The 15,306-nt window shown below is 51.7% G+C and overlaps 1 protein-coding gene across 1 annotated transcript in view; it reads right to left on the bottom strand.

Annotated features, from left to right (window-relative positions):
* Positions 1-5,154: 5,154 nt before the first annotated feature.
* The window catches only part of TGM2 (transglutaminase 2), a 34,297-nt gene continuing 24,145 nt past the window's right edge, over positions 5,155-15,306 (bottom strand). Inside the window, exons 10-13 of the mRNA XM_043479483.1 lie at positions 14,451-14,723; positions 8,855-9,015; positions 7,719-7,855; positions 5,155-7,051 (exon numbers count right to left, since the gene is read on the bottom strand). Coding sequence (XP_043335418.1) covers positions 6,901-7,051; positions 7,719-7,855; positions 8,855-9,015; positions 14,451-14,723 — 722 coding nt within the window. The 3' untranslated portion in view covers positions 5,155-6,900. The remainder of the gene's footprint in view (positions 7,052-7,718; positions 7,856-8,854; positions 9,016-14,450; positions 14,724-15,306) is intronic.

A 15,306-nucleotide genomic window follows, 5' to 3' on the forward strand; every position in this document is an offset into this window, starting at 1 on the left:
AAGAAAGCTGCTGTAAACATTTACAGACAACTTTTTGTGTGGTTATATATTCTCAGTTCTCTTGGGTTTATACCTAGGAGTGGAAATAATGGATCATATGGTAACTATGTCTATGAGTCCAGCCTTTCAACCCTGGCTTTCCCAGACCTTGAGGGGTGCTTATGTGGGGAAACTTGCTACTCTCAGTGGCCAGAGTCTATGGATCAAGTCTCCACCCCACTTTGGACTTAATTTCAGAACCTTTAAGTAAATATTAATATGATATTTTTTGAACTAGACACATTTTCACAGGCTGAATGTACTTGTTTACCCAGCACACAGATGAAGACAGTCAAAGCCATCTCCATGCTCCCAAACCCACCTTCTGCTTCTGCCAAATCTCTCCTTTGCCAGGGAAAACAGGACCCCAATTTCTAAACACCGTGGATGAGTTCATGACCTTCATCCAAGTGGAATTATGTGGAAAACGGTCTTTTGTGTTTGCATCTGTTGCTCAACTTCAGGTCATTACAGATCCTGTGTTCTCGAGGCTGTGTGTGTGTGCATGCTGAGTCCCTTCAGTCACGTACATCTCTTTGCGACCCTGTGGACTGTAGCCCGCCAGGCCCCTCTTTCCACTGGGTTCTCTAGGCACGAATACTGGAGTGCGTTGCCATGCCCTCCTCCAGGGGATCTACCTGACCCAGGGATTGAATCTGCATCTATTATGTCTCCTGCATTGGCAGGTGGGTTCTTTACCACTAGTGCCACCTGGGAAGCCCCTCTCAAGGCTGCACACTCCCATCATTTTTGTCGTCCCTTCTCCTTTTTATGGAACCCTTTGGACTTTGCCTCTTGAAACAAAACATAGGGCTTCACCGACTTGCAGATATGTGTCTCTGTGTATGTGCTCAGGTCTGTTGGGGAGGGAGGTAGGGAGGCTGGGAAAGTGTGTATTCTGACCTGGTCCTGGCCGCATGCTTGTGCTTCTAGGAGGCCCTTCTTGGCCCTCCCACTTGCGCCTCTCCTCTTGGATTCTGTCAAATTTCTGTTATTCTGGGCTTGCCATGAGGCTGGGGGGTGGGCTGGCAGACATCCCAAGTAAACAAGAGCAGCTGGAAAGGAGAGGGACTTTTGGAGGCGGAAAGACAGACCCAATCAGACACCCCACTCCACGAGGGCTGTGGTGGAGGTCTCTGCTCACACAGTCTGGCACATGGTGGAAAAGGAGGCTTCCAGTAGACACTGGGCCTTCTCTGGGCTAGACCAGGCACAGGGGTGGGGGTGCAGGGCAGACTGCCTGGGTTCAAATCCCCACTCTGTACCTGACTGTGTGACTATCAAATCTGTAAAATGGGGGAACACTGGGTAAGAATATTTGAGGAGTGAATAGCTCACTGGGTGAAAAGCTCCCTGACCTGAAGGAAAGTTGGCTGTTAGGTTAGAATGTGCCAGGAGCCAGCTAAATGTTTTGTGTGCAGCGTTCTACTGAACGTGTGCACCAGTCATGAAAGCAGACCTCAAATCACCCCCATTCGACAGATGAGGAGGCAGAGGCACAGAGAGGTTGAGAACCTGCCTGAAGCCACACTGTGAACCCGTGGCAGTGCTACGATTTGAGCCCAGGCCTGTTTGGCTCCAGAATCCAGGCCCTTGACAATTTGGCTTGTAAACTGAGCTTGGATAGGGGCCTAGGAGTCCTCAGCTCCAACAGGGCAGTGACTAGCACCCCAGACTTAACCCTCACCTCTGGCTTGGGGAACAGGATCTCAGGCTCATTTTTCCTGTTTGTAAAATGGGCCTACATGACCCACAAAGCCCTCCTCCTTCCTGGGTTCCCAGTTAGTGAGTTCTTGGGTTGGTGCAAGCCTATTGGGAGGTCCGAATCTGCCAGGGCACTGGCAGACCTGGCCAGAGAGGCCCTGTCTCTTTTTAGAAGGGGAAGAGTCAGGCCTGGGAGCTAGAGTTGGCACTACCGAATCCACTTGGGGGCCCCCTCCTGGGAGGTGTGCCCCGATTCTGCTCTTGGAGTGCTCCAGAGCATGGGCTAGGCACACAAACAGCTGGTTCTAAGCTAGACTGAGCAGATAATCGCAAAGGGCTCTCTGCCATATACTAAGTGGAACCAGAGTTTGAAGCAGTTGGCTGCAGTCCAGGAAGGCTTCCCAGAGGAGGTCTCTTTGGAGTAGGGTTTTGAAAGCTGAGTAAGAGTTACTTAGGTGGAGATGAAGGGACGGGTGTTCTTAAAGAGAGAGCAGTAATAGGTATCAGCTACTCAGCTCCCTCCCCTGCCCTCACCCTTGCCTTGCCATCTCTGTTTCTCAGGGGCTGGAAGCCTAAAAAGGATAATTACCAAAGCACGTTGCCAGCCAGTTTCTGGTGAGGATCTGCCAGTGGGGAGAAGGCAGGAGGATCAGAGAGGCCAGCCTGCCTCTGGCTGGGGCCAGCACTGACTTCAGCAGCATTTGTAGATTCCGCAGCCCTGTTGGTTGCGGGGCTGTCGTGACAGCGCCTCCAGCAGCTGGGTGGTGGGGACCGGCTCTTGGGCTGCTGAGCATCCTGGACAGTAGCTGACTCCTGATTTCTGGGCACCACTCCTCCTTCTCTGCTCTTCCGGCACCTCAGATGCCTTGGGAGTCCACTTCCCTTATAAACTCCTTCCCCACCTGAAATAATGGTTCTGTTTTCTTGCTGGGCATTAATTGATAAAATGCTCAGGTCATCTAGGCCAGACCCAGGTGCAATTTTTTTAAATTTTTTATTTATTTATTGGCTGTGCTGTGTCTTCATTGTTGCTCAGGCTTTTCTCTAGTTGTGGAGAGCGGAGGCTCCTCTCTAGTTGCAGGGCTCAGGCTCCTCTGACAGAGCACAGGCTCTAGGGATCGCGTGCTTCAGTAGTTACAGCACGTGGGCTCAGCAGTGCAGTTCCTGGGCTCTAGAGCACAGGCTTAGTGGTTCTGGGGCACGGGCTTAGTTGCTTGGATCTCACAGCATGAGGGATCTTCCCAAAGCCGGGATCAAACCGGTGTCTCCTGCGTTGGCAGGTGGATTCCTTACCACTAAGTCACCAGCAACGCCCCAGGTGTAATTCTTTAGGAACAGAAAGATTCAGCACCCTGAAAAACGTAATAACGCACTTTGAGTTTTTTACTTGCGTGTCCGGTGTTTCAACATGAGTTCCCTGAAGGCAGAGACTGTCTCCCTGTCTGTTCAATCAACAAACATTGATGAGTGCTTCATCGGTGTGGAATGAGATGAATGACTGGGTCCCTGCACTCTGGGAAATAGTCTAGACCTGGCACCATCCACTTGAAACTGAGTCCCCCGAAAATGAGTTCCCCAGGTGAGTTTATGATTAATGTCTCTATTCAAAACTTCATTCCCCTTTTGTCCCACCCCTGTTCCCCTAGAGATTGAGGAGTGTCAAGGAAAAGGGGGACCATACCAAGCAGGACCTTGTGGGAATTTCCCAGGTACAAAAGTCCCTCTGTGTCCCCTGTTTCTTGTTAGTTAAAAAAAAAAAAAAAAGAAGGGTGTGAAGGGGAGGCTTTAGTATCCTAGACCTTCCTTAAGTTCCAAGGAGCAGATTCAAGCAGTTAACAATGAGGACTATAAAATTACAGACTTCCTAGTTCCTCCTGAAGGAATATAGATAACAATCCGGTGCATATCTTTGAGTTGCTCTGTAGAGACTAAGACCCCCGCCCCCGCCCTGCCCAGATGGAGGATGGAAGCTATGTGCTGACCACAGGCACGTACCCTAGACTAGTTGGAACCAGAAGGTTGAGATTCCTAAAACATCACCTGTTACCCACCCCCCCACCCCAACCAATCAGAAGGTCCACCAGCTAATCATGCATCCTATGACCCTCTACCCTGACACTGTCTTTAAAATCCTTCCCTGAGAGCCAACGGGGATTTCAGGTCTTTGGAGCATGAGCTGCCTATTCTCCTTGCTTGAAAAGAAAGTGAAAGGGTTAGTTGCTCAGTCTTGTCTGACTCTTTGCAACCCCATGGACTGTAGTCTGCCAGGCTCCTCTGTCCATGGGGATTCTCCAGGCAAGAATACTGGAGTGCGTTGCATTCCCTTCTCCAGGGGATCTTCTCAACCCAGGGATTGAACCCAGGTCTCCTACATGGCAGGCAGATTCTTTACCAATGGAGCCATCAGGGAAGCTCAAAACACACTGTTGGCAGCGGCACCTTGCAAATAAAACCTTACTTTGCTGCAAACACCCGCTGTCAGCGTTTGGCTTTCTGTGAGGCAGGCACATGCGCCCTTGCTTGGTAACACAGTGTGGTGGCCAGTAGCCACCTGAGGCCATGGAACACTTGAAATGCAGCTAGTTCTAATTGAAATGGGCTGTCAGTGTAAAATACATACTCCATTCCAAAGACTTTGTATGAAAAGAAGAATGTAAGATATCTCACTCATAATTTTTATGTTGATTATGTGTTGTAATAACAATGTTTATTATATATGTTTATTAAACATGTATGTTTCAGACATATTAGGTTCAACAAAATGCATTACTAAAATATATTTTACCTGTTTCTTTTTTTAATAGGGCCACTAGAGAAATTTAAATTACATATATGGCTTGCATTTGTGGCTCACGTTATATTTCTACTGAACAACACAGGTCTTAGGGGAACTGAGTTGAAACACATCAATTGACCAATTCAGCATATGTTAGGGTCTGTTTAAGACATACTTGGTCCCCGCCCTTGAGGACTTCAGACAGGAAGTGGGGGGCAGGTATATCAACATGGAACTAAAAGTCACTGTGATAAGTGTTTGAGTTAGTCCATGTTCCAGGGTTCTGAGAAGAAATCTGGGTAGGCTTCACAAAAGAGGTGACTTTAATGTGAAACATTATAAAATGAATAGGAGTTCATAAGCTGGGTAAGGAAAAAAGAGGGGCACTCCAAGTTAAGAGGTTGAAAGTGCATGAGATGTTAAAAGAGAAACAGGCACTTCATTCTGATCTGAACACGGCTGTTTGGAGATGGGATTGGAGAAAGAGCTAGACAGTTGTAGAGCTTTGAATGCTGGTTAAATTTAGATCTGAGGGAGGCACTGAAGCTAGGGAAAGACTCTTAGCATGAAGTGGCTTGTCCAGATGCTAAATGAGCTCACCCACTCACTCTCCTCAAAAGCATGACCAGACCTTGTTTGAATGTGAAAAATAAATTTTATTTCAGTGCTTGCTGTTTGTGGCTCAAAAGCACATCTACTGCTTGCTTGGAACCCAAAAGTGTTTATAAAACTATAGGGAAATAGAGCAATATTTATATAGAAAGAATATATACTGGCTCATCTTGTGCTTCTTCTTGTGCAAAGCAGAACGTTCTAAGTGTATCAGCGTGACTTTCTCCAAGTCCCTCTCTGGGGCTTGGGGGCTCCTTGGAGGCTCTGACCCCACTCCAAACAGAATTCTCTCTCACTTCCCTCCTCCAGGCTGAGGGAAGCCCAGTCATGTGGAGATAGTAAGGAATAAAGTCGGAGACAGCAATTCAGGTGGGGTCCCCGAGCTTAGTCAGGGGGGCAGGGGCTGTGTTCCAGGACTCCGGCTCTTCAAAGAGGAGATGGCTAAGATGCCAGCCTTGTTGGTGGGTGATCAGCATAGGCAACTAAGGCTATTGTGAAGTCTAGGCATTGCAGTGGGTGGGCTCATTGTTAGGACGGGGGTTTCTAGGGGGGTCTCTTTCCCCCTAGAAATGGGCTCCCAAGGCAGATGCCTGGGTACAGGTGGGGGACCCAGACACGACTGGGGACAGGAAGGTGGTCATGGTCATGGTCTCACACTTCAAAGCATCCTGGGTCTGTGACCCCAAGGCTCTGTGAAGCCTGGGAGGAGGACCCACTGTCATTGGTGAGGCTGGGTCATACAAGGCACCGGGAGTGCAGAGCTGGGAGGGCCTTGGAGATGAGCTAGTTCAACCACTCCCTGCGACCAAAGAGGAAACTGAGGCCCAGAGGAGGGGAAGGCAGTAGCTGGCCAGACCTGGGGCTCAAACCCAGGGCTCTAAGCCCTCCCCGCCTCCTCATCCTAATCAGGTTCCAAATGGCCTCTCGGACGCAGCCAGGTCAGGGCTGGAGTGGTGGATGGGGCACTGGACTCAGAGTCAGAAGGGCCAGGCTCCCTTCTTGTGCCTTGACAGTAGCCAGCCTTGCAAATATCCAGGAGCCCAGAAGCAGGGCTGGCTGCCTCTCTTCTCCGAGCCCAGTCTCCTCACTGAGAAAACAGCCCCCGCTCTGCAGTTTCCCGTGACGATTGAATGGGCTGATGGCTGTGTGAACACCAGTGAGCCCAGGAAGTGCCAGGCACTTACTAGGTGCCTCATCATTGTGAGAGGGTGGGGGGAGTATTGGGTCAGGGCTGCTGGGATGTGAGGAGATTTGGAGTGTGGTCTTACTGGGACCCTCCCCATCTGCACCTGCTCAGGCTCTGCCAAGGGCCCCTGGGGTCTGGGCTCAACCTGGGGAAGGGGTTCAGGGTACTCTGGGGAGCTGAGTTCCTTGATAGGGTCACTGGGCACACTTTTTTTGCATGCTCCCCGGAAAGGGGCTCTGACGTCGATCAATCAGTATGGCGGGTGTGAGTGGCCTTTTAAGGGGCCTCTGGGCTGGGAAGGGAGGGGGAGACAGCCTACCCCCCAGGCCCAGTCGGCGAAGAGGAGGCCTCCTACAGTGCAGGCACAGAACATCCCTCATAGGTGAGGGGCGTGGGGAGCCAAGTTCAGGGGGACAAGGTGGGCGGGAAGTACATTCGATTCCAAAGGGCCCCGCAGGCAGCCCACCCCTGCCCTGAGGTCTGGGGCCCAAGGAGGGGCAAGTATTGCTCAGTAGCTTGGGATAAAGATTGGGGTCAAGTTGGGGGCCCTCGGTGGCTGAGGTGGGGCTGGCACGGGGACCCCTTAGGAGGGGCCAACGATGACGTTCCTGAAGCCCTTCACGGCCTTCAGCCGGTCGCTATCGAAGTTCACCACCAGCTTGTGGCGGCCCGCGTAGAGGGGCAGCAGGTCCACCCTCACCTTGACTTCCTCCCCCGCCTCCACGGGGTCCGGGCTGGGAGAGAGAGAGAAAGAGGGTGAGGACAGGGGCCCTGGCCTGCTTGCCATGATGAGGCCAGGCCGGGATGACATGTGACTACTGAGATCTCAGCCCAGCGCCTCCACGGAGGTACAGCTTAATAACGACAGGATAAAACAGGCCCCGCTCATCGCTCTCAGGGTCCTGGGCCATCCGCCCTCCTGTGTGTGTGTGTGTGGGAGAATGAATGGTGTGCCAGGGTGTAAGAGTGTGGATGCTCACATGACCACACGCATGAAAATGCCCTGAGCTGTACATATGTGATTTGTATTGTATACTGTATGCAAATGATATGACAAAAAAGTGAAAAACAAGTATGTATGCTCATAAGCGTATGTGTATACAGACATTTATCTGTGAGGGTACACGGCACAGGCATGCGTGTACACCTGTGTGCGTGTGAGGACCTGTGTGTCCTGAGGCAGGGGTTTAGTGACTGAATGTGTACCTGTTCAGGTGTGTGAGCCGTGTGCATGGGATGCAGCTGATGTGTGGGTGTTTAGACGTAGACCTGTGTGGGTGAGTGTGTGGGTGATGAGAAGAGGGGGTTACAGTCCAGGGCTCGGTGTCCAGGAGCACCTGTCCCCTCTACGAGCATCCACCCTCTGCTCCCAGGCCCCAGGTGGGAGGGATGGGCACTTACATGTCCACGGTCTTCTGCTCCTGGATCAGGCCCGCCCCCTCCACGGTGAAGGCACAGCCCGACAGAGCCACGGTGAGCGGGTTCTGCAGAGACAACTCAGCCACCAGCTTGCGGTTCTGCTTGGGCTCTCCCAGGATCTGGAGGAGACACGGGGCGGATGTCAGGGGCAGCAGAGAGGGAGAGGGGCCCAGAGCCCCTCCAGGGCAGCCAGGGTCCCAAATGAGCCATCTCCATCTCTGCTGCAATTTGGCCCCACATCTGCGAAGCTCCGCTGCTGTCATTCCTTGACTCGCCCAGAAAACATGGATGATGACTCCTGCCCAGGCCTCCTCCTTCATGGAGCTGCGAAGAGGCTCCACGTGACCCACGGGATGTGTAAAGTGCCTCCTTCATTCTAAGGTCTGGGGTGGAAAAATCAGAGGCTTTGGAAGCAGGCTGATCTCTGTCCCTTCCTTGCTGTGTGACCTTGGCAAAGATACCACCCTCTCTGAGCTTTGGTTTCTTCATAGGAGAGAAATGCCTGACTGCAGGGATCTCACGAGCATTCACTGAGCTAACCTATGCAAGATTCTAGCAGACTGTCCGGCACACAGCACTCACTCCCCACCCCGCCACCCCCTGCTCTTTACCATTTATTTGTAACGGCAGCACTTGGGGACCTGGGGCTGAGACTGCTCCAAGTGAATCACTGTGATGACCATGATGATGCTGATGGTCAGTATTAATCAGCTTTTATTGCACCCTCATGACATGCTGGATATAGTCTATGTGTTTCCTGTAGACGCACAGCTAATCCTTATAACACCCATTTTACAGATGAATAAATAGACTCCAGAGTCTGAGCCCTTAACAACTCCACCCCTTCCTGCCCCACCAGGGCCCCAGGACCTCAGAATCTTGCCTTAGGAGTTTAGCTTTTAAGGGCCCACAATTCTGAGATCCCTAAATGTCATGATCCTACTACTCTGGGATGTGCAGATTCATTCCTAGAGGCTGTGGGTCCCAAATTCTGTTTCACGATGCTTTTCTTTGATGAAGCTAGGATTTGAGGAACCCTGGGGCATCACAGATCTTAAGTCTGCAGGGAGGGAGGTGCATGCAGGTGTGGGATCTGGACCTGGGGACCCAGCCCTTACCCGGATCTTGATTTCTGGATTCTCCAGGTAGATGTCCCTCTCAGCCAGCAGGTAGCTGTTGGCAGCCGGCTCAATGAGGAGGCCCCGCACCTTGATAAGGTTCGACTCGGTCAGGCAGTCACAGTACTTTTCGTAGAGGATTCGAAGGGGGATGCTCTTTTCTGCAGAAGGGGAGAGGGGAGAACACTCATGCCATCTGAATCGTGGCCCCCACCTCTCCCATGGCACCTCCACAAGGCACAGCTGGTGAATGACTGGGCAGGTCCCCGCACTTGCTCCCACCTGCCCTGGCTCCAGCACTCCCAGGAAGGAAGTGGGAGGAGTGGGCTGGGTTTTAATCGTGCCTCTGCCCTTTGCTACCTGGGGATGCTGGGTGAGTCACCCCACCTCTCAGGATGTCCATTTCCCGCCACCAGGTCGGTGGAATTGTACCCATTTTACAGATGAAGAAACACTTCTGCCCATAAGTGTTCAGAAGGGGAGAGTTGGTCCTGTTAGGACCACTGACGGACTGTGTGAGCCTGGGGAGACGACTTCCCCTCTCTGTTTCTGCTCGGTTCCCTCTCTGTTCCCGGGAGCATCTGGATCCCACAGGGCAGAGCTAAGAGCAGAGATCAGTTCAGAGCAAAAGTCACACAGCGATGGGGATGAGAATGAAGCTGGCAGGGCCAACCTCCCCACTGCAGAAAAGAAAAGAGTGGATCTTAGCCCCTGTTTCTCAGACAAGAACACGGAAGCCCTGGGGCACCAGGGTCAGCTTATGAGAGGCAGGCAGGAGCAGTGGGAAAAGGCTCAGGAACTGGACTGATAATCCACAGACCACAGAGAAAATCCAGTACACATATACAGTGGAATATTACTCAGCTATAAAAAAGGATGAAATAGTGTCATTTGCTGCAAGGTTATCATACTGAGTGAAGAAGGACAGAGAAAGACACATATCAAATGGTATCACTCACATGTGGAATCTAAAGAAACGATACAAAGGAACCTATTTACAAAACAGAGATTGAGTCACAGATGTAGAAAACAAATTCCTGGTTACCAGCGCGGAGAGGGGAGGAGGAGGGATAAATTGGAAGACTGGGATTGACATATACATACTATATTTAGACTAGATAATTAATAAGCCCCTACCGAATAGCACAGGGAACTCTAGTCAATACTCTGTGATGACCTGTCTGGGAAGGGAGCCTAGAAAACAGCGTACATGTGTGTATAACTGACTCACTTTGCCGTATAGCAGAAACTAACACAACATTGTAAATTAACTACACTGCAATTTTTTTTTAAAAAGAGAGAGCGAATCCACAGGCTTACGCCAGACCCTGCCTGTTCACGTGGTCACAGAGAACCTTGGGAGAAATCCTTTCTGCCCCTTACGTGTGTGTCTTTGTGTGTGTGTGAGCTGCTTAGTTGTATCCAACTCTCTGTGACCCCATGGACTGTAGCCTGCCAGGCTCCTCTGTCCATGGGGTTCTCCAGGCAAGAATACTGGGGTGGGTTGCCATTCCCTTCTCCAGGGGATCTTCCCAACCCAGGGATCAAACCCAGGTCTCCTGCAATGCAGACAGAGCCACCCCCATCAAACAAGAATGTCGCAAGGATGGTGCTAGGACTCTGTGGAGCCCAGTCAACCTCTCCTCATGTCCCAGTGCCATGATGGGGGAGGCTGCTTCCTCTTTTTCTGTCGTCTGCTGCCTCCCTCCCCCCAAGAGACTCGAGTTTCCCAAACTCCAGTCATTCATGTGATGTTTCACACGTCTGAGGAAATCCTCATTATTTGCTCACTATTTTTCTTTCAGTCTGCTTGCTTCATACTTTTCAACCTCTTCTGCTCAGGGAGTCTTGTTACCATTATTTGCCGCAAACCTGTCTAATTACCATAAGTAGCAGGAAGCTGGTAAAAACAAACACCAGCAAACAAAGTCAGGTTTATTCAATTCAGGCTCATATTCTTGTCTGCTGAGCACTCTGAGTTCAGGATCTGGTTTACTGTTAATGAGGGAGATTAGCAAGGGTCAGGGGTGTCCAGGCCAGTGAGCACCCGCTGGGAGGTCATCTACAGGACCATGAAGGCCTGAGCAGACGGCCACCTTCTCTTTGCGTGGGTCAAGGTCTAGGTCCTGGCCATGCACACTCAGTGTCCCCTATCCTGCTCTCTGGAAAATGAGTGCCCAACCCTCTCGTCACTCATTCCCCGGGTGGACCTTCCCCAACCTCGGCTCCGATGATGTAGAAGGGAAAAAAAACACAGCTTCTGCCAAAGAGGACAAAAAGGAGTGAAAAATTCCTGGGTCGGGACTTGGTGGAGTGGAGTGGAAACTCTCACCAGCTCCACAGAGAAGAAGGAAAACACGGTTCTCCAGGAGCCTGGAGGGGGTGGCCCCCACTGTTAACTTTTCCAGGAGGCTGAGGTCAGGGTGGGGCTGGACCTTTGAGAATTGCCATCCACAGGCTAGAGGCCTTGGCCTGGCTTTGGGCCAGCGCTGGCCGAAAGAAAGAAAGAAACGTGTGTGGTTAGTGTCACTCATTCCTTAGATGGTCCCTTTGATCATCGCAGAGATTGTGCTGCCCCACCTGCAGGGGTGAGGGCCCCAGAGAGGGGGCGGAGTGCAGGAAGGGGAGAACCGCTGAGCCAGGAGGCCAGAGTAAGGGCCGCTGGTTTCAGTTCAGCTGTCCTAGGCCTGGCTTCCTGTCCACTAGCACGTGGAAATCCCCTGGATCTTATCATTAAAGCATAACCAGCAACTCAGCCAAAGTTCAGGGTCTCAGAGGGTGGGAGAATCAGTCTCAGGGTGACCTTGGCCTTGGAGGCCTCAGTAGAGCATCCTGGCCTAGCCCCGCCTTCCAGCTTGAGGGCAAGGCCCCAGACTGCTGCCCTCCTCTGCCTTCTCCTAACAGGCTGTGCCCCTCGGGGGTCTACGGAGCAGGTGGGACCCCTCTGCTGTGAACACTTTCCCAGGAAGAGACACCAGCGGGCGTGGTTGAAACAGAACAATGCTGTGAGGAGCCCAGATGTATCTGGGAGGCGAAGTGTGACTCAACAGCGGCCCGGGAGGAAGTTACTCTGGCATCCTTGGTTCAGGTTGGGCTTCACCTTATGAAACATATTCCAGGAAAGACACTTCCGCCCTTTCAAGCAGTTCTGAATATGAGGAAGAACTGACACAGCCTTCACACAACGGGGCTGGCGCTCTCTAGAGATGAACCAGGTCTCTTTTGCCTTCAGAGATGGCCCCCACTCTGTCTATGGAGGGGGTTTCCTCCCTGAATCAACCTTTCACTTATAAAAACAAAAGAAAAGATGAACCAGCCTTTCTACAAATAGGGAAGCTGAGGCCTGGAATAGAGAAGAGAAATACCCAGGAGCTCACAGTCTGCAGGCAGAATTGCAGGAACTAGGACCCGGGTGTGTCTCAACCACCCCACACACCTGGAAGGAGGAGTCCTGCCCCTGACTCGGGGCCCGGAGGCAGAGTGAAGACCCCGGTCCTCCGGACACCAGCGAGGTTGGCCACGACTCAGGGAGCTCTGAGCCCGGCCTGGAGAGCACTGGCACAGCAGGTGTTCAGCAAAGATGCTTCTTGTCCCCCGCACACCTGTCTGCACTTGCTCAGTGGGGTGTGAAGGGCCCCACCATGGCCGGGCACCATTTTACATCTTCCAGATCTTTCCGGAACACACATCTCCTTCCGTTCTTACAGCCACCCACAAGGGGCATGTCAGTGCTCCAGCTGACAGGTGAGTGTGGTGTGAGGCCTGAGACTGTACATCTAGAAGGTGGGAGAGGTTTTTCCCTGGCTGTGGAGTAATTAGGACTTTACACTCCCAATGCAGGGGGGCAGCAGTTCGATCCCCGGTCTGGGAACTAAAATCCCACGTGCTGCATGGTGTGACCAATAATTAATAATAATAATAATAGAAGGTAGCAGAGCCATATTCAAGGCCAAGTCTGGCCTCTGCACATGCCTTTTAGCAGTGAAAGTGTTGGGGCCCTAGCCCTGGTACCAACTGGCTCTGCCCCCAAGGCTTCCCCGCTGCTCCAGGACCCTGACAGAGTCTGCTCTGTCCTGGCACTCCTAGCTCCAGGAGTGCCAGCCGTGGGCCTGAGAAAAAGGCCCTAGAGCTGACTGATGTTCTACACAAACCACACTTCCCAGGTCCTCTCCCAACGCCAAGACTCCCCTGCCCTCCTCATGCCAGCAGGCTCCAAACGCAGAAGCCAAGAAAGGACCACTGCGGGGGTGGGGGTGGGGGAGAGACCAGGCTCCACGCTGCATCACTAAGTGACCTCGTCAGGAACAACCCCACGCAGGGCCTCCGGCTTATTTTTAGGGAGATAACCAGGCGTGGTGACAAAGCAGGCAGTGAACGGGATCAAGGGGACAATGACTGTGCAGGCGACCGCCCAGGAAAAAAGAGCGACAGAGGCTCAGCCCCGGGGTGAGGGCTGGGTGAGCTGCGGGCATCGTTTCAGCCCCAAGCATGGAAGAGGACCTGCTCCCAGGGAGGCCGGGCCAGGCCCTGGAGCATATGTTCATGCATAAATGTCGAGTCTAGAAAAATGGCACAGATGAACTTATTTGCAGAGCAGGAATACAGACTCAGACATAGAGAATGGTGGGTAGACACAATTGGCAGAGGTGTGAATTGGAAATTTAAGATTGCTATATACACACACTACCATGTGTAAAATAGATCGCTAACAGGAAGCTACTGCATAGCACTAGGAGCTCAGTTCGATGTTCTGTAATGACCCAGAGGGGTGGGATAGGGAGCAGGGGGTGGGAGGGAGGTCCCAGAGGGAGGAGATATATGTAAACATATGGTGATTCACTCTGCTGAACAGCAGAAAGTAAAGCAACTATACCCTCAATTAAAAAAATTAAAACCTAAGAAGAGAAGATCAAGGCTTTTCCCATCACTGTTGTAGCAACACTGTCCAATATGGCAGCTTCCGGCCACATGTGGCTGTTTAAATTAAATGAAAACTTTAGTCCCACAATTGCAAGTCACATTGCAAGCATTCAATAGCCACGTGGAGCTAGTGGTCACCACACTACACAGCGCAGATATAGAACATTCTCATATCTCTGACAGTTCTCTGGGCAGCACTAGTCTTGAATCTCTTCTCCCTAAGCCTGAGAACCTCCAGAGGAACAGAAGAGGTTCTCTAAAGGGCTCTGGGGAGAGACAGCTGCAGTGTGGGTTGCTAGAGATAGAGGGAAGGAATTTGCTGGAAGGGGCAGTAAGTAGAGAGTCTTGGAAAGCAATCAGGGGTCACATGAAGATGAGCTGAAACAAAACAGAATAGCTGCTGTGAGTACAGGTTCAAGTTTCTGTCCTGTCACTTCTGAGCCGTGTGCCCTTAGGAAAGCTACTTAACCTCTCTGCTGTCAGTCTTCTCAACTGGAAAACAGGTGCCATAAAAGAATCTACCTCCTACTTTTGTTACAAGAAGGAGCTGGGTTGCTATTTATAAAGTGCCAAGGACAGGGCCAGACCCGCAGTGCGGTAGATTGTACATGCTCGATGCTCAGGGCATGATCCAGCCAGTGTGGTCAACAGCTGCTCCAGGAACACAGAACCTTACCAGAGTAGGGCTCCAGGGAAAGGCTGAGCAGATCCTTGGTGCCGCACTCAGGTCCCAGGATCCCGTTGTAGCTGACAGTGCGGGCACAGAGCAGGAGGCGGCCAGTGTGCTCCTCAGGGCTGCTGTTGGTGATGTGGGCAAAGACGTCAAAGTCGGAGCCCCTGTTCATGCCCTCGCCCACACGGATCCGCATGGCCACCCCTGTCTCCTCTTTATCAACCAGTTTGTTCAGGTGGTTGGCCCTCTTGAAGGCTTCCCTCTCCTCTGGGGACCCTGTGGAGATAGGGTAGAGAGCTTCATCACAGCTGGACAGGGGATCAATGAGGAGGAGGCTGGGGGCAGAGCAAGCTGGCTTCTCAAAGTCTTGGTGACTCAGAGCACCCAGAAGGAGCCCCTTCTTTACATTACTGTGCCAGGAGGAGGAAGGAGTATTTTATTTACTTCCCACAAGCAAACTCCTAGACATCCCTCAAGACCCATCCCCAAATGACCCCTCCTCCAGGATGCCTTCTCTGACTACCTCCCTAGGATGAATGACTCACGATACCTTTTGGAGTTTCATAGCTGCTGATTGCCTGCCATGTTTTTTTTTTGTGGGGGGGGGCCACTAGGGTTTTTTTCTGTTCATATGCTTACACTCTCAAGTCTCTTGGGGACTAAGCCTGTGTTTCACTTAATCTTACGTCATACCCAATGCCTACAACAGTGCTTCGTGCCTAGTAGGCACTAACACAATTCAAACTTTCTCACCTCCAAGCATTTGCACAGGGACCACTTCTACCTGAAATCCTTTCCATCACTTCTCCAACTGTTGAGTTCTCTAGCAGAACTGCTCCTTTCTTTATACCATTAGTTC

This window comes from Cervus canadensis, chromosome 10 (assembly GCF_019320065.1).
Source record: "Cervus canadensis isolate Bull #8, Minnesota chromosome 10, ASM1932006v1, whole genome shotgun sequence".
Classification (NCBI taxonomy): domain Eukaryota; kingdom Metazoa; phylum Chordata; class Mammalia; order Artiodactyla; family Cervidae; genus Cervus; species Cervus canadensis.